This window comes from Grampus griseus (genome assembly GCF_964374135.1).
Source record: "Grampus griseus genome assembly, chromosome: 14".
NCBI classification, from domain to species: Eukaryota; Metazoa; Chordata; class Mammalia; order Artiodactyla; family Delphinidae; genus Grampus; species Grampus griseus.
In genome coordinates, this window is record NC_139008.1 from 14,097,511 (window position 1) to 14,121,172 (window position 23,662).

Genomic DNA, 23,662 nt, shown 5'->3' on the forward strand with positions numbered 1-23,662 from the left:
CTAGAACAGAAAAAGGCCATTAAGTGAAACCTAAGGAAATCTAAATTATGGACTTCAGTGAATAATAATGTATCAATATTAGTTTATTGATTGTAACACATGTGCTATATACCAATGTAAGATGTTAATAATAGGCCAAACCAGGGCACACAGTAACCCTCTGTACTATCTTCTCAATTTTTCTGTAACTCTCAAACTGTACTAAAACATAAAGTTTATTTTAAAATAATAAGGAATTAAGTTTAAAAACAATGCTATGTGGATTCTGCAAGCCATGCATATAACCTACCACTTGGTTTCCACAGACAGTGAACCACTATAATTGGACATTACCAATATGTAGAAAGGACTTCACATCTCTGAACTAAAATGATCAAAGTATATCAGATTCATCATGGTCTTACTAGTTTGCAGACTGATAGGACCACAGTTACATTTAAGCTGCTAGGCTGGAAACCCAGAAGCAGAGGGCTGACTGTACCTCCTTCTCCCAGCCAGCCCCTCCAAATCACACAGACAGGCTGACCCTCCACTCACCAACTATCTGTAGTCATCTCTCTGTCCCTCTAGCTCAACCCTGGAACTGGAATATGCTGACTTATTCATCTCAATGTGAGTCTTTTTTATATTTCCTTTGTTCAAAGTCAGAGATGCTCACTGAACTTTCTACTCCCATCTACTCTTACACCCACTTAAAAAATCTACTTCTTATCAACAGCAGAAACTCCTTTATGTTTCTGTTTAGTCTGAACATCACTTCTAAATAACAAAACTGTTCTACAGAGATATTAAAAAGTAATCATCCATTAAAAAAATATTCCACTATTAGAATTCAGAAATGCTTTGCATGTGGTGTAGCATATGGCAATGAAAAGATCACACTGCACTGCAAATGACCACAGAGTATTCTGGGAATGGACAGAGTAATACAAATTATAATAAACTCTCCAGAGGCTAATTCATGTTGTGAAAACCTTGCAAATTTAATGCAGGATCTTTAAAGGTCAACTAAGTATAGTCAATCCATGCTTGGGGTCTCTCTAGAATTTATTTATTTATTTATTTATTCATTCATTCATTCATTTATTCATTCATTTACAATTCACCTTACATTTTGAGCTATCCTGGTTCAGAGAGAATTTCAAATTTTTGAAATGGGTAAAGAAAGAAAGGCCACAGTTTGGGGATTTTAAATGCTGCACTTTCTGGCAATGTTCTTATTTTTACTAGCCAACTTTACTAGAATCAAAAAAGTACAGTACAGTAGGCAGGAGAGACTTTCAAAAGCATGAATGGGCATCAGTTTCCTGCTGCAGAAAAAATAGAGGAATGGTGAGTGGGAAAACAACTGGATTTGACAACTAGCAGGTTACTGATGACCTATAAAATAGCAAACTCAACAGTAAATATTCATTGAATAAATGAATGAGTAAATAAATAAGGAAGAAGGTAAATAGCTACCAAAATTAGCAAGGAAGATGGAACAATGTCTCTGATTTCAGAAGGCAAGACAATGAATAAGGAAAGAAAATGAAGGTGAAGAGCTTGTTAATTCACTAAACAAACACTGAGAATCTAATATGTACCAGGTACTCTAGGAGGTGCTGGGAATGACAGCCCTTGTGTTCCAGGAACCCTAACTTCTTAGCGAAAACAGCCTTACAGATGTGCATATAGCTCTGAAAGAAGCGGTCCCCAAGGAGGTTTGTTTTACAGTTTTAAAAAGCAGAAATTCACCAGATGAAGTGGGGTAAGGAGGGCAGGTCTAGCAGAAGAGATACCTTCGGCAAATACACAGAGGAAAGAAACAACATGGCAATGCCTAGTAAAGGCCTGGGAAGTGGGCGTGAAATGAAACTGAAAGGACTTGATTGTGAAGGCCATTAAAACCAAATAAAATGTTTAGGTTTTTCTCTTGCATTCTCTGTAAGATGGCATGTGTTTCAAAAATACAGCAGAGAAACAATAAACTTGGAATTGGCAGCAAAAACAATGAGGATGTTGAATAGTCAATGCCCACCCTCAATTATTTGTAGACTAAATGATCTGTTTTGTGGATTTTGTTTTTGTCTTTTTCCTTTGGTTATAACTCTGCTTTTACTACCCTTAAAAAGGCATTCATCTGCAAATTGCTAGCCTAATTATTAAATGGGATTTGATGGGGTCTGATTAGGATTAGGAAAAGATCTTTTCATATAAGTTTCTGAAAAACCTTTCCAGTAACACTACAGAGGTAGCCATGCAACCATACTGGGTGACACTTTTAACATAAGCAAACAAAATGAGTTTACGTGCAAATAATCTAATAATAACAAACAGTGCCAAGTGGACTGGTTACTACTGTTCACTGGGGAGATAGTAAACAAAAAACAATAAATGTCAAAACTGTCTAGTCATAAGTCTTCTGTTCTGGACAAATGTATTTCTACAGCTAAAACCCCTAGATATTATATATAAAACAAACATAAGAAGGCTTTCAAAGGTGGAGATAAGAAGGCAGGTTGGCTAAGGACTGCAGGACCTAAGGAACGTAGTGATACGTTCCCTGGGTTTTAATTTTGGCTCATATATCCTGGACTGGGTGCGAGAATTCAGAAGCCTGGTTAAAGCCCACAATCTAGAAACACCAATGAGCACTCACAATTAAAAAAACAAAAAAATTAAGCCTCAGATTAAGCCTCCCTAGCCAAAGGACTAGGAAAAGGGCAGCCAAGCAAGACAGAAAATTTTTACATAATAACCATCCTAGGCCAAGAGAAAAACTGGCCTCATTCTCACCCCAGTCAGCAAACACCTAGTGGGGATCCTAGATTTCCACATTCGCCCAGCTGTACTGAGCTGTACCCTCTCCCTCCCACTGCTGGGGAGGTGTCAGAGAAGGTGCAGTGGGGAATCCTGCCATCCCAACCCCCCTCTATTGTTTCAGTGGAAACCCTGTAGAGATTGGCAGGGTACATTAAAAAAGCACCAGCCAACTGTATATTGTCTCTAAGAGACTCACTTCAAATGTATGATATAGGTAGATTGAAATTTAAAAGATAGAAAAGATATACAATGTAAACATCAATCAAAAGAAAGCAGAAGTGGCTATATTACTGTCAGATATTGTACACTCCAAGGCAAAGAAAATTTATAGGAACAAAGAGGGACATTACATAAATGAAAAATAGGTCAACTCCACCAAGACGATACAGAAATCCTAAATGAGTATGCACCAAACAACACAGTTGCCAAATATATAAAGCGAAAACTGACACAACTGAAAAGAGACATAGAAAAACCCACACTTACAGCTGAAGACCTCAACACTTCTCACTCAATAACTGATAGAACTATATAATCAGCAAAGATACAGAAGAACTCAACACCACCACCAACCAACAGGATGAAACAGACATTCACAGAACACTCACCCAACAACAACACAATGTATATTCTTGGCAAGCGCACACAAAATGTTTACCAAGATAGACAACATCCTAGTCCACAAAACAAACCTCAACAAATTTAAAAGAACCAAGATCATAGAGAATATGTTCTCTGATTATAAGAGAATCAAACTTGAAATCAATAACAGAAACACAACAGGAAAAAAAAAACCCAAACACTAGGAAACTAAACCACAAACTGCTAAGTAATCCATGGGCCAAAGAAGAACATTTAGAGCATTAAATGTTTACATTAGGAAAGAGGAAAAGTCAATAATCGAAGCCCTTATCTTAAGAAACAAGAAGCAAAGAAACCCAAAGTAAACAGAAAGAAGGGCATAATAAAGAGAAGCGCAGAAATAGATGAAATTGAAATCTGAAAAATAGAGAAAAACCTGTGAAACAAAAAGATAGCTCTTTGTTTTTTATTTTAAAAGATTTTTCTTTTTTGATGTGGACCATTTTTAAAGTCTTTATTGAACTTGTTACAATATTGCTTCTGTTTTATGTTTTGGTTTTTTGGCCACGAGGCATGGGGGATCTTAGCTCCCCGACCAGGGATTGAACCTGCACCCCCTGCAATGGAAGGTGAAGTCTTAACCACTGGACAGCCAGGGAAGTCCCCAAAACATGGTTCTTTGAAAAGACCAATAAAATCAACAAACTGAATAAACCAACAGAAACAAAACAGAGAAGACACAAATCAACCAAATCAGAAATGAAACAAGATGTTGTAAGGACACTGAAAGGAAAATAAAGTAATACTATGATCAATTTATTCACATAAACTTGACAACTTAGATGAAATGGACCAATTCCTTGAAAAGTACAAACTACCACATCTCACCCAAGATGAAAGATAATCTAAATAGCCTTGTAACTATTACAGAAATGTAATTCATAATTTAAAAACTCCCCCCAAAATATGTTTCTAAGCCCAGACAGTTTCACTGGAGAATTCTACTAAACATATAAAGAAGAATTAACACCAATTCCACACAATTCCTCCTAGAAAACAGGAGGAAACCTTTCCCAACCTGCTTTAAGAGGCCAGTATTACCCTAATACTAAAATCATAGACAGTATAAAAAAAGAAAACTACAGACCTATATTCCTCATGAACATAGAAGCAAAAATCTTTTTAAAAATATTAGCAAAAAGAATTCAGCAATATATAAAAAAGAAATACACACTATGACTAAGAAGGGTTTATTTTATTTCAGGGATGCAAGCATGGTCCAATATTCAAAAATCCATGTAATCCATCATATTAATGGGTAAAAGAAGAAAAATCACATGTTCATAGCAACAGAGAAAAAGGATATGACTTAATAATTTTATTGTGAATAAACACCCATTCACAATAAAACCCCTCAAAACACTAGAAATAGAGGGAAACTTCCCCAATTTGGAAAAGAGCAAGTATAAAAAACCTACAGCTAACATAAAATTAAACAGTGAAAGGCTAAACACTCTCCGGAAAAAGACAAGAATGTCCGAAATCACTGTTCTTATTCAATAAAGTACTCAAAGTCTTAGTAAAATGTAATTAATTAAAGGAAATTAAAGGGATGCCAATTGAAAAAGAAGAAACAAAACTGTCCCTTTTTGTAGAAGATATAATGGTCTATGTTGAACACCCCAAGAAATCTACTAAAAAAATCCTGCTGGAAATAATAAGTGACTCAGCAAGGTTGCAGGATATAAGATCAACATACAAAAATTAATTCTATTTCTACAGAATTCAGTGAACTTGTGACAAATGAAATTAAAAATGCAATGCCATTTATAATTGCTAAAACAGAAAAATACTTAGGTATAAACCTAACAAAGTATAGGACCTGTATACTAAAAACTATAAAATGCTCATTAACGAAATCAAAGATCTAAATAGATCATGTTCATGATATGCAAATTAAGACCCACTGAGATCATGACAAACCTGTTAGAACAGCTAACCTAAAAAATGACAACACCAGGGCTTCCCTGATGGCGCAGTGGTTGAGAGTCTGCCTGCCGATGCAGGGGACACGGGTTCGTGCCCCAGTCCAGGAAGATCCCACATGCCGCGAAGTGGCTGGGCCCGTGAGCCATGGCCGCTGAGCCTGCGCGTCCGGAGCCTGTGCTCCGCAACGGGAGAGGCCACAACAGTGAGAGGCCCGTGTACCGCAAAAAAAAAAAAAAAAAAAAAAAAACAATACCAAATGCTGGTTAGGATGCAGAGAAACTGGATTTTTCATCCATGGCTGTGCTTGACATTCTTCATGGCTGAGGTGCTGCGGCCCTCACTGCACAGCCTGGTGTCAGAACTCAGCAGATGTCTAATAAACACTTACAGAACTCAACTGGCCTGAATGAGATACGGTGCTATTTATTTTCCCTATGTCCATGTTTACACTGGGAAGAGAGAAGAAATCTTAGAGACTGAAGTCAAGTATTGGTCTAACATAAAATTTCCCAGTTTTAAACTCTTCTTTGAATGGCGTCAGTGGTATCAAAAGATGCCCTGTAGTATAAGAAAGACCAATGGACTAGAGGGCAGAAGGTTGTGGGTCTAGATTTGGCTCAGCCACTTTATGAGACTTTAAGGAAGTCTCTTCACCATCTGATCAGTTTCCACAGGAAAAAAGTGAGGTAAAACGTGTCTCCAAATCTCAGAAGTGATATTCTAATCCTAAACCTCATATTATTTCTATAATTTTCTACATAACACAATAAGATAAGGTACATAAGGAGACAAGGCAACATAACTGAGAACCAACAGAAACAACAGATAACAGAAACAAATCCACAGAGATTTTAGATATTGGAGTTATCAGATACAAACAATGAAATAGCTGAAATTTCCAGTATTCAAGAAGATAAAAGCCAAGCTTGAAAATTTCAGCAGGGAACTGGAAAGGATACAGTGTGATATATCATATTTGAAACAAACAAAACAAACAAATTATTTAACTGAGAAACACACTATCTAAAATTTTAAAATTGGTGTGGCATTTAATAGCATATGAGACACAGCTGAAGCAAAAATTAGTGACTTGGAATACAAATCAAAAGAAACTGTCCAAGTGAAATAAAAAATACAATAACACATGTTTAACTGGAGTTCCAGAAGAAAAATACGGGGGAAGAAGAAATATTTAATGAAATAAAAGCTAAGAAGTCTTCAACCAATGATGGAAAGTATCAACCCACAAATTTATGAAGCCCAAGAAGTCCCAAAAAGGAAAATAAAAAGAAGTTCACGTCTAGACACATTAGAGCATAAAACCAAAGGGAGAGAAAAAGAAACCAGAGGGAAGAAAACAACAAATCACCTTAAAAGAAGCAACAAACTAACAGCTGACTTTTCATCAGTGGAACTTAAAAGACAGGGGAATATCTTTATGGTGGTGAAAGGAAACAAATGCCAACCTAGAATTTGATACCCAGCTAAAATATACATTTTTGGACAAAAACTGAGAGTATGCCATCAGCAGACCTCCACTAAAGGAAATTTTAAAAGGTGCTTTTTGGGCAAAAAGAAAACAGTCCCAGATGGAGGCTCAAAAATGCAAAAAGGAACAGAGAACAAAATCATGTTTAAAATGCAGGTAAATCTAAATAAATACCGACTACATAAAGCAATTAACAATACTGTCCTTACATTTATAATTAACATACACAACAATGACAGCATGAGTTGGGAAGGGAAAAATGGAGGTTGTGTTCTAAAGTTCTTGCTTTGCACAGTTACAGAGTAAAAGTATTTTAACACTAGACTGATTAGTCAAGTTTGCATGTAGTAATTTCTAGTGCACCCACTAAAAGAGTAGAAAAAGTATATAATTCCCAGCCTAACTGGAGGAAAAATAAGACCTACTGTGGCTGAGAAAATGAAAGAAGTGCAGAAAGAGAAGGAAGAGGGGTTCCAGAAGAAGCTGGAGAGGCAGACAGAGACTGATCACATAGGACCCTAGGGGCCACATTAAGGATTTTGATTTTCATGCTAAAAGCAGTGGGAGGTCAATCAAAGGCACCTAAGCAGCAGAGATCTACATTCTATAAAGACATCTTTGGCTATGGTGTGAAGACCTTATGGAAGAAGAGAGAACTTTACTACCACTGTCAGGACTGTTTCCAGAGCACTGCCCCTCCAATCAAACAATTTGTTTTGAAGGTGCTACCTTACCTAAAAAAGTAACAATGAATAAAAAGCTAGAAAATAAAATTCAGTTTTGGCTTTAGTTTTTAAGATTTACTTTGTAAGTTAATTGTCTTTGCAGCTACTTTATTAACGTTTCAAATACTAGGTAGCCTTTATTTCTTTGTTCCTTAATGCTCCCAGTACATATTCTTCTGTCTAAATATTTAAGTCTGACAGATCATTAGGTCAGATATATACCATCTAATTGGCACCAAGGCATGAGGGCCTTTTAACCTCCTGTTTGTTTGAGACTAGACCACGTGAAATTTTAATTGAGTGATTCTAATATTATTAGATATCATTAACCTGCAAAGCTGTTCAGGAAGCCACTTAGGTTGTGGAGGGAGGAAAAAGTGAGATTCGTGTTCAATTAAGCCTGACTTTAGTTGCATACAGAGCATTTTTATAAGAAAAGGTAGCCCGTTCTTTATTACCTTTTTGGTATTAATTTATCTTTACTGTGATATAATTCACAAACCATAAAATTCAACCTTTTAAAGTATACAGTTCAGTGGTTTTTAGTACAGTCACAAAGTTGTGCAACCAACACCACTAAATAATTCCAGAACATTTTCATCACTCCAAAAAGAAATCCCATACCTATTAGCAGTCACTTCCCAGTCTGCTCTTCCCCCAATTTCCAACAACCACTAAACCACATTCTATCTCTAAGGATTTACCTATTCTGGACATTTCATATAAATGGAATCATACATTATGTAGTCTTTTGTGTTGATTTTTCTTCTAGAATAATGATTTCAAGGTTCAACCATGTCCCCTTTTTTAAAAAGCACTTTTAAATGGAAAGTTTGAACAGGAAACTAGGCAGAGGAGTAAAACAAACCTCTGTGTACCCATCATCTAGCCTCAACAACCCTCAACCCATCTACACACCCACATACTTCTTACTTCGTATCATTTTGAATCAAATCCCAGACACTATATTATTTCTGTATAAATATTTCAGTAAGGACATATCATTATGATCGCTACTCGAACACTGGCCTTCTGATTGGGTTTTTTTCTTTTTAATGGCCTACCTCTACTAAAAACTGAATTTCTCCTTTGCTAGGCATTATTTACTTAAAAAATACATTAGATTCAGGCACTCGTTCTGTCTAATAAAAACACTAAAAGGGAAAAAGGAAAACCAAAATCCCAGAAATATTTCTGCAGAGGCCAAGATTCAAAGTGATCTAAAATTTGATAAACACCTCAATATTTCTTCTGACAGTCAGAAACACTCATATGGGGGTTGTTTACTATTTTCACTTTCCCTTGTCATTCTGGGAAAGGACTAGAGGTTATTACAAGGGTGTTTTGTTTTGTTTCTCAGCACACGCCAATTACAAGCCAGAAAGCACTTCAGGTGCCTTGGTGAGGGCTGAAAACAAAGCAATCTCACACAGAAAAGACAGTTTATGGGTCCAACAGACTGAATTCGGGGCTTTCTTAATGTTTGTTTTAGGAAAGGTAGCAAACAAGTAGATATTCATTATAATAAGGTGAGGGGAAAATAAAGAGAAAAGAGAGCAGGAAGGACAAGGGTGATGGAAGAATGCATACTTGACTGGTTCTTACCTTCTTGTGAGCTATCAGGAGGCAGTTGGAATGTTCGTGTTCACAAGCAATTTCATAGTCGGGGATCAGATCCACCAACTCACAGACAAAGCGCACCACTTCTTCGTGCCAGGGCACGTTGGCCATGGTAAGACTGCTTGCCGAACTCTCTCCACAGTAGGTAACACCCTGTGGAAACATTACAACAGTCAGAGACAGTTACAGACCTATTTAAATGTCACAGAGGAAGAGCTTCAGAGCCAGAAAGGCTTCTACAGGTCAACCAATCCAAGCCAAGCCAAGCCAATCCACATCTTCAAGTGAAGAAAGCAGTACAAAGATGATAAAATTTGCTTGGAAGCTCATACAAGCAGCGAGTGACAAAGACAGCACTGGAGCTCCCAGCCAGTGCTCTTTACACTCTGACAATCCTGATGCTTCTTGGGTACTTGTGCTTTGTGCTACATCACCATCTACACTGTCTACTCACAATAATGTATCTGAACTAATAACATATCTTTCCATTCAGATTCATTTGTGCACCATAACAGATCAATTCTCATGGGATTATAATCCCCTAGTACAATAATGGAGGTATAGTTGACACCCATAAAAATTCAGTGAATAATTTACTGACTTGGAAAATAAGATAACCTCCTATTTTCTAGTATAATTTAGATTTGAGGTTGATAAACATTCTGTAAAGGGCCAGATAGGGATCCCTTTCAAATTATTCTTTTGGAATCATTCTAAGGAGATCACTTTGTAATGCATTTTTTATGTGGATATGTATAAACACAGAATCATGCCAAAATGAAAATACATGTATAGAAATACATATACATATATATATATACACACAGATATGTGTATATATATATACCTTTACACACATCTACATGTACATACGTGTATCTACCCCCTAGAGAAATTCCCATTCAGTACAAATGCAGTAAGATAAATTGGTTTTTAACTCTTTTTAATTCTACCTGACAGCCCAGGCATGTAAGAAACAAGTTTTATCACTAAGTTTTCCATTTGTTAAGTTACATAGTGATAAGTGATTAATGACTAATTTTCAATACTGACTATTGTAACTCTGTAGGCTCTGTAAATACCCAAGAAATCAAACTTTCTTGAAAAAAGACTCGAATAGTCTAGATGTGCTACTAAGTAGGGAATAACTAAAATAGAATGAGGTTCTCTCTCACTCGCGCTCTCTCTCTCTCCCTCTCTCACACACACAGACTGGAGGGGACAGAATGACATTAAATGAAAAGCCTACAATGAGCACTGCAGAGTGACCCTGACCCTACAGATGGCAGTGCTGGGAGGGGGCCAAAAACTCAGATGAGTTCTGCAAAACCCTCTACTCCAGATGGCTGTTCAAAGACTACTTACTGGTGTACTACACTGAGACGACCTTTGCTGAACATAAACTAGAGGAGACCCAGCTTAATTACAATAATCAAGAGAAGCTTCTCTATTAGCCCACTGATTTACAGAATTCATTAAACTGAATTTGGGTTTTAGCTGAATAAAAAAAAGCAAATAATACAACAGTTTAAAAAATCTTTAAGAAAGCGTGGTTGAAAACTTGTACTAAACTTGCCCAAATACATGAAAATGATTTATTCATAAGTCAAATTAGGCATAGAAATGAACTTTACTTCACTTTAAATACTGTTTATGAGGGACGCAATATATGAACAACCATGTAGATACTGCTTAATTCAAAGGAATTTATTTTTTTAATAATACTTTTCTTATTTATTTATTTATTTATGGCTGTGTTGGGTCTTCGTTGCTGCGCACGGGCTTTCTCTAGTTGCAGCGAGCGGGCGCTACTCTTTGTTGCGTTGCGCGGGCTTCTCATCGCAGTGGCTTCTCTTGTTGCAGAGCACGGGCTCTAGGCACGTGGGCTTCAGTGGTTGTGGCACGTGGGCTCAGCAGCTGTGGCTCGTGGGCTCTAGAGCACAGGCTCAGTAGTTGTGGCGCACGGGCTTAGTTGCTCTGTGGCATCTTCCCGGAATAGGGTTCAAACCCGTGTCCCCTGCATTGGCAGGCAGATTCTTAACCACTGTGCCATCAGGGCAGTCCCAGGAATTTATTTTTAATATTTAAAATGTTAGTTCATTGAAGCAGAGGTTTTACGTAAGATCTTTTTTTAAATTTATTTTGGCTGTGCTGGGTCTTAGTTGCGGCATGTGGGCTTCTTGGCTGCGGTATGTGGGATCTAGTTCCCCGACCAGAGATGGAACCCAGGTCCCCTGCATTGGGAGCATGGAGTCTTACCCACTGGATCACCAGGGAAGTCCCTAAGTAAGATCTTATATTCATGATAATGGCTTTGGAAAATAATATCGATTATTCAGCAATAATAAAGCATGAAATGCTAAGGAGAGATTTGGCTTGGAAAGGCAATGAGAGAATGATTGCCATAGGTCATCATTATGCCTTCACATTATACTTCTCTATACGTTCACATGATGCTTTACCGTTAACAAAGCATTTTCACGTAAAACTTCTCATTTTAGCCGGACAAAATCCTCGGAGGTGGGGAGTATGGGTAACTTCCTGAGCCGACTGCGGAGGCCGAGCCTGCGCGTGACAGAACTGCCATGGGTAGAAACCGGCCTTCCTGAACGGCCTCCCTGAGCCCTCCCTCAGCTGGGCTCCTCAACACCTCCCTCCGGTCCTCCCCCCTCTACATGGGCTGCTTCATTTCATCGCACACTGCGGTCTACCGACGACCCGCCCAGACTGGGTTCCTGATCGCACTTGCCCCTGAAGAGTCTAAAGACGTTGCGCTTTCCCTCACGTGGCAGCTGCCCGCCACCTTCTCATCCCAGCACCACCTTCCACTCCCACCCTGTTTATCACCAGCACCAAGTTCTTGCCTCACAACTTTAGAAAAACAGTGTCCTCAAGAAAACAGATGGGTATAATGTGGCAACTGAAAGTGCTCATTCCAGAATTCCAGAGGCTGAGAGGTGACAAGCAGACCCAAAGAAAGTTCCTGAAGAGCAGGACCACTTATGCATCTTCCTGTTTGCAGTGAAAAGCACAACACACACCATCACACTGGTGACTTCTGGATGGACCACTGGGCTCCAGGACATGGGGGCCATCGGGTCATTTTCACGGGCTGCTTACAGTCTACCTGGGGATTCAAAGTCTGTGGGAAGAGCTCTTGATATTCTAATTAAACTGACTGGTTGTCAAAAGACTCCCGGTATGATTGTTTTTGTCCCTGATAGTTTGAGGAGAAATGTCTTCACAACTTTTTGCAGCAATACATGTCACTCCTTTATCTTAAAAATGCTTCAATAGCTGTCCCCCCCACCAAAAGACCAGCCCACGTTTCTCAGCCTAGCACCTGAGGCCTTCTGACTGGACTGCCCCACTCCACATCCAGTCTTTCCCTGGCTAAATTCTCCACCATCTCTTTGATCTTCGGCCAGGAACTCCAATCCCATCTAATCCCAATCTCATCATACCCTGTGCATCTCTCTTCTCAGACAACTGGCATAACTTTGATGTGTCTAAATCCTGAGCTCTTAGAGGGTGGGGGCCACACCCTATTCTTCTCTGTACCCCCAACTAATCTGTTCTAAAGAGCAAGTCACATGTTCCTCTGACATTAAACTCCAGAACTCTTTTCTGATCTAATACAAAATTTAATTCATATTTTTCAAGATTTTTCTACACTTCAATGATTATAACCAACTGATAATCACTGGTTAGGTATTGCTACATACATGAACAACCGGTAATACTCCCTACATTTGTGTGCAGAAAGAGATTGAGACTATGCTGACATTTGTTTTGCAAGATGCATTCTGCAAGGATTGAGTTCTGTAGACAGTCACGGTGCTAATGCGAAGAGAGTTTTAAATCATTTGACAACAAATAATTACTGAGCACTTACTCTTCTCAAGGTGCAGTGCTAGGCAGAGAATACAAAGACGGTATTTCATTTACAGATGGATTGTGTTGTGAAAGCTTTTCAATAAGGCAGATGTTTACAACACGAAACACATTTTCACAAACAAGTAAGCAAATAATGATGGTTAAGCTTCCCAGGCTAGCAAATATAGGTCTACTTAAGCCTAATGAAGCTAAAATACATGTTAATTTACAGAGAATGGAACAGAGAAATATTTTACAAGACTAGCAGTGAAAGAAAAGAGAAAATCAATATAATAGAGAAACAGCTTCTATTGATTCATTTTTAAATAATGTGCTTGATGGAAAGGGATCTAAACATTTACTGGACCCAGGCATATGTTATCCCCTTGAATTCTCAAAACAAGTCCATTAAATTGGTATTAGTATTCTAATTTTAATACTGAGGAAATTTAGGCTCAAGGAGGATAAGTAACCTGTCCCAGGCTAAATGAATACATTTTAGGAATGTATCAAAGCTTGCACAACTTCCCCACCTGAGACTATGAGAGACCCGCCCTGAACCCTCCACACACACACACACACATCCAGGAAATCCAGGAAAAGGATATAAATGGATCCGAGAGCCTCAGGTATTTCACTAGCCCAGGGTCACTTTGTATTATCAATTTCACATCTTCAGGGCATTTATGTGACCTTGAGGTACTATTAAATTTTAACACCAACCCCATTTCAGGGTTAGGCCCCGAGAGACTTTTTCTTTTTACTAAAAGCATAGGTAAGGGATAAGCCTCCAAGTACCACTCTGTGTCAGTGGGTGAATTTTTTCCTAATTTGTCCTTTCACTAAAGGTGAAAGGGCCTAGTCTTCTGCCACATCCTGTCTCTACTGGAGCTGCAGAGTACCACCAGGCAATCTCCCTTTTTACAGCCCCTAAGGAATGCCCTTACAGACCTGACAGACTGACTATTCTCTCAGAAGTATGTTTACCGTAACATTTACTTCTAAGTGTTTGCTTCTGGAGGAATCTGAGGTTATCTTAGGCTGCCATATCGCTAGCTCTTACCAAATGTTTTTTGCAGAGGCTTTATTACTATTATTTTTTAAACGCTTCCATTTTAGAAAATTTTACTTTGATTAATAAGACAACAACAACAAAAAGCTGCCTTTTCAGATGTTAAATAGTTTAACTCTACTGAACAGGAAAGCATGCCTTCTCCATTTACGGATTTCATTTCAATCATTTGAATTATAAAAGTAATGCATGCTCACTGCAACAATTCACACAACACAGAAATATGAAAAGTAAAACAAGCCTTTCCTTCCCCTTCTCCCAAATCGTACACTGTTAATGATTTGATATGTATCCTTCCATACTTTTCTTATATAAATGTATCTAAACATATACTGTTAAAATTTGATCAAGTAATAATTATTCTATAACTCATTTTGTTTCTTAATAGTATACTATTTTCTGTAAACATCCCTTTTCCTACTTCAGTTTAAGAGGAAGATACTTCATTAACTTGCTGGACAAATGAGAGATGAATTTAATAAACAATGTGATCCTCAAAGGCCCAGGTACTTGATATTACAGGTCTCCTACCAGAGACAGTTGATCGTCCCATGCTTTCCCCTGATACACACAAACTGTTGTCTATTACCTTATATTTTATAATTTAAATAAGACATTTAAAATTGTGATTAGGTTACACACTTCTCCAAGATTTTTCAATTAAAAAAATCTCTCAAAGTAGTTCATTTTACTTCTGTAGATTTTGCCTTGTTCAATAAGACATCCATTTCCCAAACAGCAGATCCAAATTTAGAAAAAAGATTTGTACCTATGATGCTTTGACGAGGCCTGGCACATGAAGACAGCTCAGAAATATTTGTTAAATGCAGGGATAAAATAGTAAAATGGAAATCTTGTTTGAAAGAAACTATGTCATTATAACATCTCAGCTGTAAGTAGAAGGCTTCATCTGTTTCCTAGTTAATAGTTTGTCCGATTACAAAATGCCCATCAGAGAATTACACTGTTTACAAAGTAGCCATCTTTCTTTAAAATTTGGTTGATTCTTTTCAGATTACAAAATATCTTCTTCATTATAGGAAACATGACTGCAAAGAAAGAAGGAGAAAAAAAGGTGACAGTGCGATCCAGCCAAGTTAATAATAGAGGTTTTACTGCAGCATAATTTGAAGCAGCATTCTTTAATAGCTAAACCATAAATTAAAACACCACTAATCGCTGATGTTGGCAAGGTTTCCTTAAGCCGATGCGTATATTTAAAGTGTAGCTTGTCTCTCTGCATCATTAGAGTTCTTGCCAAGAGTAGCCTTTTGAAATTAAGAGCAATTTTAAAAGAAAAGTGTCTTGACCTCACTAGAGGCTGCTACACACTCAGCAATATTTCATCTGCTCCTCTCACCTCCCCATCCCTCCAGAGGAACGTAATGCAGAACGCTGAACTTACTAAAAAAAGGCTGTAAAGCTGAAACATGCTCTGATGTGACAGTGCATCCAGCTTCATAAACGTAAACTGAAGAGTGGAGCTTTGAGAGACTGGGTTAATTTTCTGGTCACTTTCTCTCATTCTGTATATTCTTAGTTGTCCAAGAAAGCTGTCTGCCTCTGAAAACTCTATAGCTGATGACTTCCAAATCATTACTGTCAGGCCTGTCTTATCCCCAGAACGCTAGGCTTATAGAACCTGTGGCTTCTTTGAACCTACACTTTGAACCTACACTTGGATTATTTAAAAGCTATCTCAAAGTATTAAGGTCAACATAGAACTCATGCAATTACTCCCTAAATTTGCCTCCCTTCTCCACTGGTCTTTTCCATCTCAGCAAATTGTTCCACATCCACACGATTGCTTAAGTCAAAAACCCAGGTGCTATTCTTGATTCTTTTTGTTCTTTCATACCCTACATGTCCTCTAACAACAAGTTCTGTTGGATCTACTCCCAAAATAAATCACAAGTGCACCCAGTCCTCTCCAATGACCTTCCCCACGCCATCACATCTCTTGCTTGGCAAAAGTTTTTTTACCGGTCTACCTACTTCTACTACTGCCCTCTATAATCCACTCATGGCAATGGCAGGGTGATCTTTCAAAATCATAAATCAGATCGTATCACTCTCCAGTTTAAAACCCCTTCCTAGCACACCTAGTTTTAAAAAAAAGCCTATCGTTAAACTTAGTATAAAATCTGATTCTCTCATCCGTGCATGAAAGGCCTAACAAAATCTGGCCCCAGCCCACCACTCTGATTCATCTTGTACCACAGCCAACTCCAACTACCCCACGGAGATCATGTAGGACCTCTGTGGACCAGCTGTGCCATCTGCCCAGAATGCTCTGACCCCAAGCCTTTGCATGTTGTGCTGCTTCTTACTATTCAGTTATCAGTTTTTAAAGGAGTCATCTCCTCAGAAAAGCCTTCCTGCTTCTGAAATCTAAAGCAGCCAACCACAATATCTAGTAAAACAGCATATGCGTTTACCCTCTGACACATCAATCCACGTACAGGTATCTAACCCAAAGAAACACTGGCAAAAACATGACAGTGACAACCAGACATTAAATGGCTCCTGCTGGAAGCATACACTACGACCAATGAAATAATCTTGAAATGCAAACATACACACACACACACACACACACACACACACAAATCTGATCAATCTTATTTTGATCTAACTAACAATCCACGGGAAATCTAAGGGGCAGAGCAACATGCAATCACCAAAATCTAAAATATAAATATGGGGAACTAACCAGGATAAATGATCCATTTTTTCCAACAAAATAAATTACAAGGGGGAAAAAAAACACATGGAAGAGGAACTAATAGATTAAAAGAAATTTAAGAGAGAAATAATCCAATTCTGACCCTTATTTGGATCCAGATTAAAAAATACTTTAGACAATTGGTTTAAGAAGATGTGGTATATATACACAATGGAATATTACTCAGCCATAAAAAATAATGAAATATTACCATTTGCAGTAACATGGATGGACCTAGAGATTATCATACTAAGTGAATTAAGTCAGAAAGAGAAAGGGAAATATTATATGATATCATTTATGTGACGAATCTAAAAATGAGTACAAATGAATCTACATACAAAATAGAAACAGACTCACAGACATAGAAAACAAACTTACAGTTACCAAAGGGGAAAGAGAGGAAGGGAAGAATAAATCAGGAGTACTGGATTAACAGATAAACACTACTGTACATAAAATAAACAACAACGATTTACTATATAGCACAGGGAACTGTATTCAACATCTTATAATAACCTATAATGGAAAATAACCTGAAAAACTATATGTGTGTGTGTGTGTGTGTGTGTGTGTGTGTAAATAAATAAATATATATTAAAAAAACTGAATTACTTCACTGTATACCTGAAACTAACACAATATTGTATATTAACTCTACTTCAATTTTAAAAAATACTGTTAAAATAACTGGTCAAGTTGAAACCTTATATATTCCAATATATGAGATTATTGTTAGAACTGTTTAGTAAGAACAGTATTCTGAATAAGTGTTTAAAGTGACTGCATATCTTTTAGAAATACATACTAAAACAGTTATGGATGAATGGTATAACATGGGGATTTGCTTCACAGGTAAGGGCAGGAAAATGGGTAGGAGTACAGCTGAAACACGAGCTAGTAATTTTTGAAGCTGGTAATGGATGGATGGGGTTCATTACATCAGTCTCTCTACTTCTGTATATATTTGAAGTTTTCCATAGTAAAAGTGTAGTTAAAAGCCAACCAATTACTCACTATAACAGTATTTTATTTCTCAGCATATTAAAGTTACTATGCAGTGAGCACTACATTCATTTTCTGTTGACGGTCTACCTCTCACTAAAATATAAGCTTTTCATATGTGAGAGCAAATGCTTAGTCTTTACTGCTCTTATCCCCAAACTTAGAACAGTGTCAGGAATCTTGATTAATATTTCTGACTGAATAAATAAAACATCCGGGACCTCCTGCAGAATTTTAGAAGATTGTAATTGCACTGTGGCCAACAAAGCATAATGAGAAGGTGCCCAACACTAGCCGGCAGGGGCTTACCTTCACCTCGATGAAGTCAGGGTTCCCCAGGGACACCAGCTTGGCATAGGCCTGGAGTTCATCCACGTTCCATGCTTTCACCAGAGTCAGCCTATAGACAGTACGTTGTTGCTAAAACAGAGGAAAACACAACTTTGTTTTTATCACCTAGGAAGATTTTCAAATTTCTTAAACCCATAGGTGAAACCTGGCATGAACTTCTATTTATTGAAGTTGCATTTTGTAGAAAGATGAAAAAAACGTGAACAATGTCATAAGACTCCCAGAAGCCTTATAAAGGCACAGATATTGGTATATTTTTCTTCTCTCACTTACAGTATCGAACACTAGATAAGACACCCAAAAGGTTCTTAACAAATACCCTGAATTCCATTTAGTTAGAAATAGTAAATTGACCGAACAGTTTAGATTGGTGAAAATTAATTCACATAATCATCAGGCTTTCAGGTATCAATTGCTCAAAGTTATTTACAGTAAGAATTTCTAATCACTCTTGTCCTCTTTCCTGCTTCCTCATTATTTAATGATCTCTACTTGGCAGAAAAGGCACATTGATGAACTGTCAATGTTGCCATTTGTTTACCATGTAACAAAAGAGGTATTGATCTTCTGAAAAGCCATTAGACAACAGTCATGCAAGCCTTTAAAAGCTTTATACCTTTGACTTTGTAGCTCCCTTCCAGGACCCTAGACAAATTACTAAAAGTTCAAAGACTTATTCAAACATCTCAAAACAACATGATTAATGATAGTTTAAAATCTACAAAAAGAGTGGGGGCAGAACCTGTGACTTGCCTTTAACCAATAGAATATGGCAAAGATGATGTGACACGTGTAGTTATGTACACATGATTACATCCATCTGTAGCAAGTTCCTGGGTAGCATCCATGCTGCTAAACCGCAAACCATGCTTTAAGTAGCAAGGCTCAAAATACTCAAGAGAAAAACAAAGTGAAGTAAGACGTGAACAAAATGATACCAATCTCTCTCTACATGCACCCCAGTGTTCACAGCAGCATTATTTACAATCGCCAAGATATGAAAGCAACCTAAAGTCCACCAACAGATGAACGGATAAAAATGTGGTGTGTGTATATATATATATATATATATATATATATATATATATACACACACACATACACATACACATACACACAATGGAATACTACTCAGCCATAAAAAAAAATGAAATTTTGCCATTTGCAACAACATGGTTGGACTTGGAGGGCATTATGCTAAGTGAAATAAGTCAGACAGAGAAAGACAAATACTTTATGATATCACTTATATGTGGAATATAAAAATTACAACAAACTAGTGAATGTAACAAAAAAGAGACTCAGATATAAAGAACAAATTAGTAGTTACCAATGGGGAGAGGGGAGGGGGGAGATGCAAGATAGGGGTAGGGGATTAAGAAGTATAAACTATTATATGTAAAATAAGCTACAAGGATATATTGTACAACACAGGGAATATAGCCAATATTTTATAATAACTATAAATGGAGTATAACCTTTAAAATTTGTGAATCACTATACTGTACACCTGAAACATATAATATTGTACATCAACTATACTTCAATTTAAAAAAATGTCGGGCTTCCCTAGTGGCGCAGTGGTTGAGAGTCCGCCTGCCGATGCATGGGACAAGGGTTCGTGCCCCGGTCCGGGAAGATCCCACATGCCGCGGAGCAGCTAGGCCCGTGAGCCATGGCCGCTGAGCCTGCGCATCTGGAGCCTGTGCTCCGCAACGGGAGAGGCCACAACAGTGAGAGGCCCGCGAACCGCAAAAAAAGAAAAAAAAAAAGAATGCCAATCTCTCTACTTTTGCTCATGTCTGAAGATAACCTAGGGATGAACAGTATTAGGCAGCCATATCAGAAAATGTACTCAAAACTTATTTTTAAAATGCAGTGTATAATGCACAAAAAGAAATCTTCCAGATTCCCTTCACATAGCTAGAATTCACCCAATGCCAAAACCTAACAAAAATGGTAGAGAAGTGCAGGCCAATCTCACTTGTACTTATATATGCAAAAATCTTACAGAAATTTTAGCAAATTAAATTCAGCATTATGTTAAAAATTCTAGAAATGCAAAGATGATTCAATATTAGACTATATATTAATACAATTCATCACGTCAATAGCTCAACACAGAGAAGTTATATAATCATCTTATAGACACACAAAGACATTTCATATCATTTAAAGCCCATCCCTGATTTTAAAACAGAATGAACAACTGAAAAACCATTTGGTAAACTCAAAAATTAAAAAACACATCCTTAACATAAAGAAAACACTCTCCGGTCAATAGTCCATGTCATTCTTAGAGATGTAAAAAATAGAGGCATTTCTATTTAATCAGAATAACAGCAGAATGTCCACTCTATTATTTTTATAAACACTTCCCTGAAAGTTAAAATCAAAGCAATAAGGCAAGAACAAGAATAAGTGGATAGGGCTTCCCTGGTGGCACAGTGGTTGGGAGTCCGCCTGCCAATGCAGGGGACATGGGTTCGTGCCCCGGTCCGGGAGGATCCCACGTGCCGCGGAGTGGCTGGGCCCATGAGCCATGGCCGCTGAGCCTGCGCGTCCGGAGCCTGGGCTCCGCAATGGGAAAGGCCACGACAGTGAGAGGCCCGCATAACGCAAAAAAAAAGAATAAGTGGATAGTATACAAAAAACAATTACTTGCAAATGATACAGCTGGCTTCTTGGAAACCTAAGAAAATCAACCTAAGAAAATCAGATTAAGTACAATTGGTCAGTTACCAAATAAAAATAGAAAAATGAGCAGCTTTCCTAGCATAGAGCAGTGGGGTAAATGTGGACTCTAAGCCCAGACTGAATCCCAGACCACATACTAGCCATCTTTAACTCTGTCTCAGTTTCTATCTGTGCAAAATGGGAGTTTACACAGGATTAAAAGTGTCCATCTACATAACGCTTAGAACCATGCTGGCAGCAGTAAGTCTTACTAAGTATTAGCTATTATATGCCATATGTATGGTACATATATACTATATGTACAACTACAAAATGCAAGGCAAAGAAAATTCTACTTCAACTCTAAAATACATCTATAAAATACTTGATGATTATTTATGAAATAACATAGAGAGTGAAAAAAGTAAATATTTCTGAGACCATAAAAAACTAGCCTACATGGACAGCCATGATAGATTTCTAAATATAATGTAATTCCAACGGGAGTTTAAAATTCCTTTCAACAAATAAACTGGCAATGATACCAACAATAACAATAGCAAGAGTTAGCAATGAGTCAGCCCTTACTATGTGCCAGCTGTTGTTGTGTTTAACATCTTAGCAAAGATTCCAATATTTGTCTCATCTTTGCAACAAATCTTACAAAATAGGTTTATTAGCTTCACATTACAGATATGAAACAGAGGCCTAGTGCTGCTAAGTGAATTTCCCAAAGTTACACAGTTGGAAAGCAGCAAAGCTGGGATATGAACCCAAGCAGAATGAATCCAAGGCAGACTCTCTCTCTCGTTGCTTAACCTTTTCAAATTGTGAAAGAAATCATACAAAGAGAAACATACATAAAACACGAATGGACAACCCAAGGGATTAACACAAAGAAAATATTCATCACCCAGTCACCATCCATTGCCTTTACCCCAAAGCTATCTAATATCCTGACTTCAACATTAAAGTTTAGGTTTTTGCCTGTGTTTGAAATTTATATACATGGAACCATAGACTTTTTTGCATCTTGCTTCTGTCATACAACACTGTGTTTATAACGTTCATCCATGTTGCTGCATGTTGAGATTTGTTCATTTTCTTCGTTATCTAATATTCCATTATATAAATATACAATAATTTATTCAACCGTTCCCCCATTGATAGACATCTAGATTATTTCCAGTTTTTAGTTATTATAAAATGCTGTTCTCTCTCATAACACTAGAGTTTAGTTCTTCCTGCTTTAGGGAATTTTATGAAATGCTATTATGACATATTCTTCTATGTCCGGCTTCTTTCACTGAAATTCTTTCACTGAGTTTGATGGTGACTTTAGCTTCAGATATATTTTTGCTGCTGTTTAGTACTCCAGTATATGAAAATACTTACATTAGTGAAAGTTGTTGGTTCGTTGGTTTTTTTCCCCAGTTTGGGTCTCTTACAAAATAGCATTGCTATGACTGTTACTGTACCTGACTCCCGATGGATGTTTCTTGAATGTTCCTAAGAGTGGAAATGCTGGATCACAGGATGTGCAGATATTGCTAAATTGGTTTCCAAAGTCATTTCACCATACTTCCACCTGCAGTGGATCAGAGTTCCAGCTGCTTCTCTTCTTCACCAACACTTGTTGTTAGTCTTTTAAACTTTAGCCATTCCTGCACTGTCCTATTTTGTATTTGCCCGTTTACTGATGAAGTTGAGTATGTTTTTGGCCATTCTGATCCTTCTTTTGTGAAGTACTTGTTCAAATGTTTTGAATATTTCTTTCTTGGGATAGCTGTCTTTTTACTACTGGGTTTTTCAAATTCTTTATGTATTCTGGCTTTAAGAATGCTGTTATAATTGTATTAGAAATATTTTCATCCACTTGATGGCTTTCCTTTCTGATTTCTTCATATCTTTTGATCAACAGATATAACTAATTTTAGTACATTTACCTTTTATCTATTGCCTACTAATGTTCAGATTGTTAAGGACAAAGAAAAGCACTATGGGGTTACTAAAAAAGAAATGTCATTAGATTTTATTTCAAATTATCAAATTCACATTCTGGGTTTCACTGTGTCTGTAGGGAGCCTGCTCGATAGGATGGTTTTGGAGACTTTAAAGTCTGTTTAAAATTAGTTAAAGAAGTTCCTAAAGTCTATAGAAGAAAGTTGTGTTATACTCCAGTTAGATCAAATTAAAACAAAAACTGAATACAGATGTTGCTTGAGAGGTGAGAGCTGGAATTTCCTTTGCAAAGGACATACTTAACACTTTATTTTATCTTTCTTTTAGATTAAAAAAAAAGAAAGAAAAAATTGGAGTACAAACTGGATTGTATTGTAGTAATTTAATTTGAATAAAACCTATTTTCTTCCCCAGTTTGGGGATTTAGTTAGTAATTTTAATTTGCATAGGTTCTGGTCAGTTATTACTGCAGGATTTTCTGAATGTGGCATATTATCTAGTAGGGACAGGGTTTGTGTAATACTACAGAATACAAAAATGAAGATGAAAGTATCCAATTCAGGCAAAAAGTTTAGCTACTTTCTGTTCAGGCTACAATGTGATTTGTAAAATGTCACAATGAGATTTGTAAAAAAGTGTCAAGTAGCTGGCATGTTATAATTTCATGTATTTTCTGTTTAATTTGAGAGTCTAGGACTTTTTTCCCCCAGTGGTAGTAACAAACACAATAAAATGGGAGGGAGGGGTGGATCTGAAAGTAACATCACAATCAATGTGCAGCTAGG

At 37.3% G+C, this 23,662-nt stretch overlaps 1 protein-coding gene across 2 annotated transcripts in view; it reads right to left on the bottom strand.

Annotated features, from left to right (window-relative positions):
- LOC309833114 (S-adenosyl-L-methionine-dependent tRNA 4-demethylwyosine synthase TYW1) overlaps nt 1-23,662 on the bottom strand; it is a 158,922-nt gene that overhangs the window by 15,231 nt on the left and 120,029 nt on the right. For both annotated transcript variants that reach the window (XM_082671264.1, XM_082671263.1), the window contains exons 14-15: nt 18,198-18,308; nt 9,196-9,363 (exon numbers count right to left, since the gene is read on the bottom strand). In XM_082671264.1, coding sequence (XP_082527390.1) covers nt 9,196-9,363; nt 18,198-18,308 — 279 coding nt within the window. The remainder of the gene's footprint in view (nt 1-9,195; nt 9,364-18,197; nt 18,309-23,662) is intronic.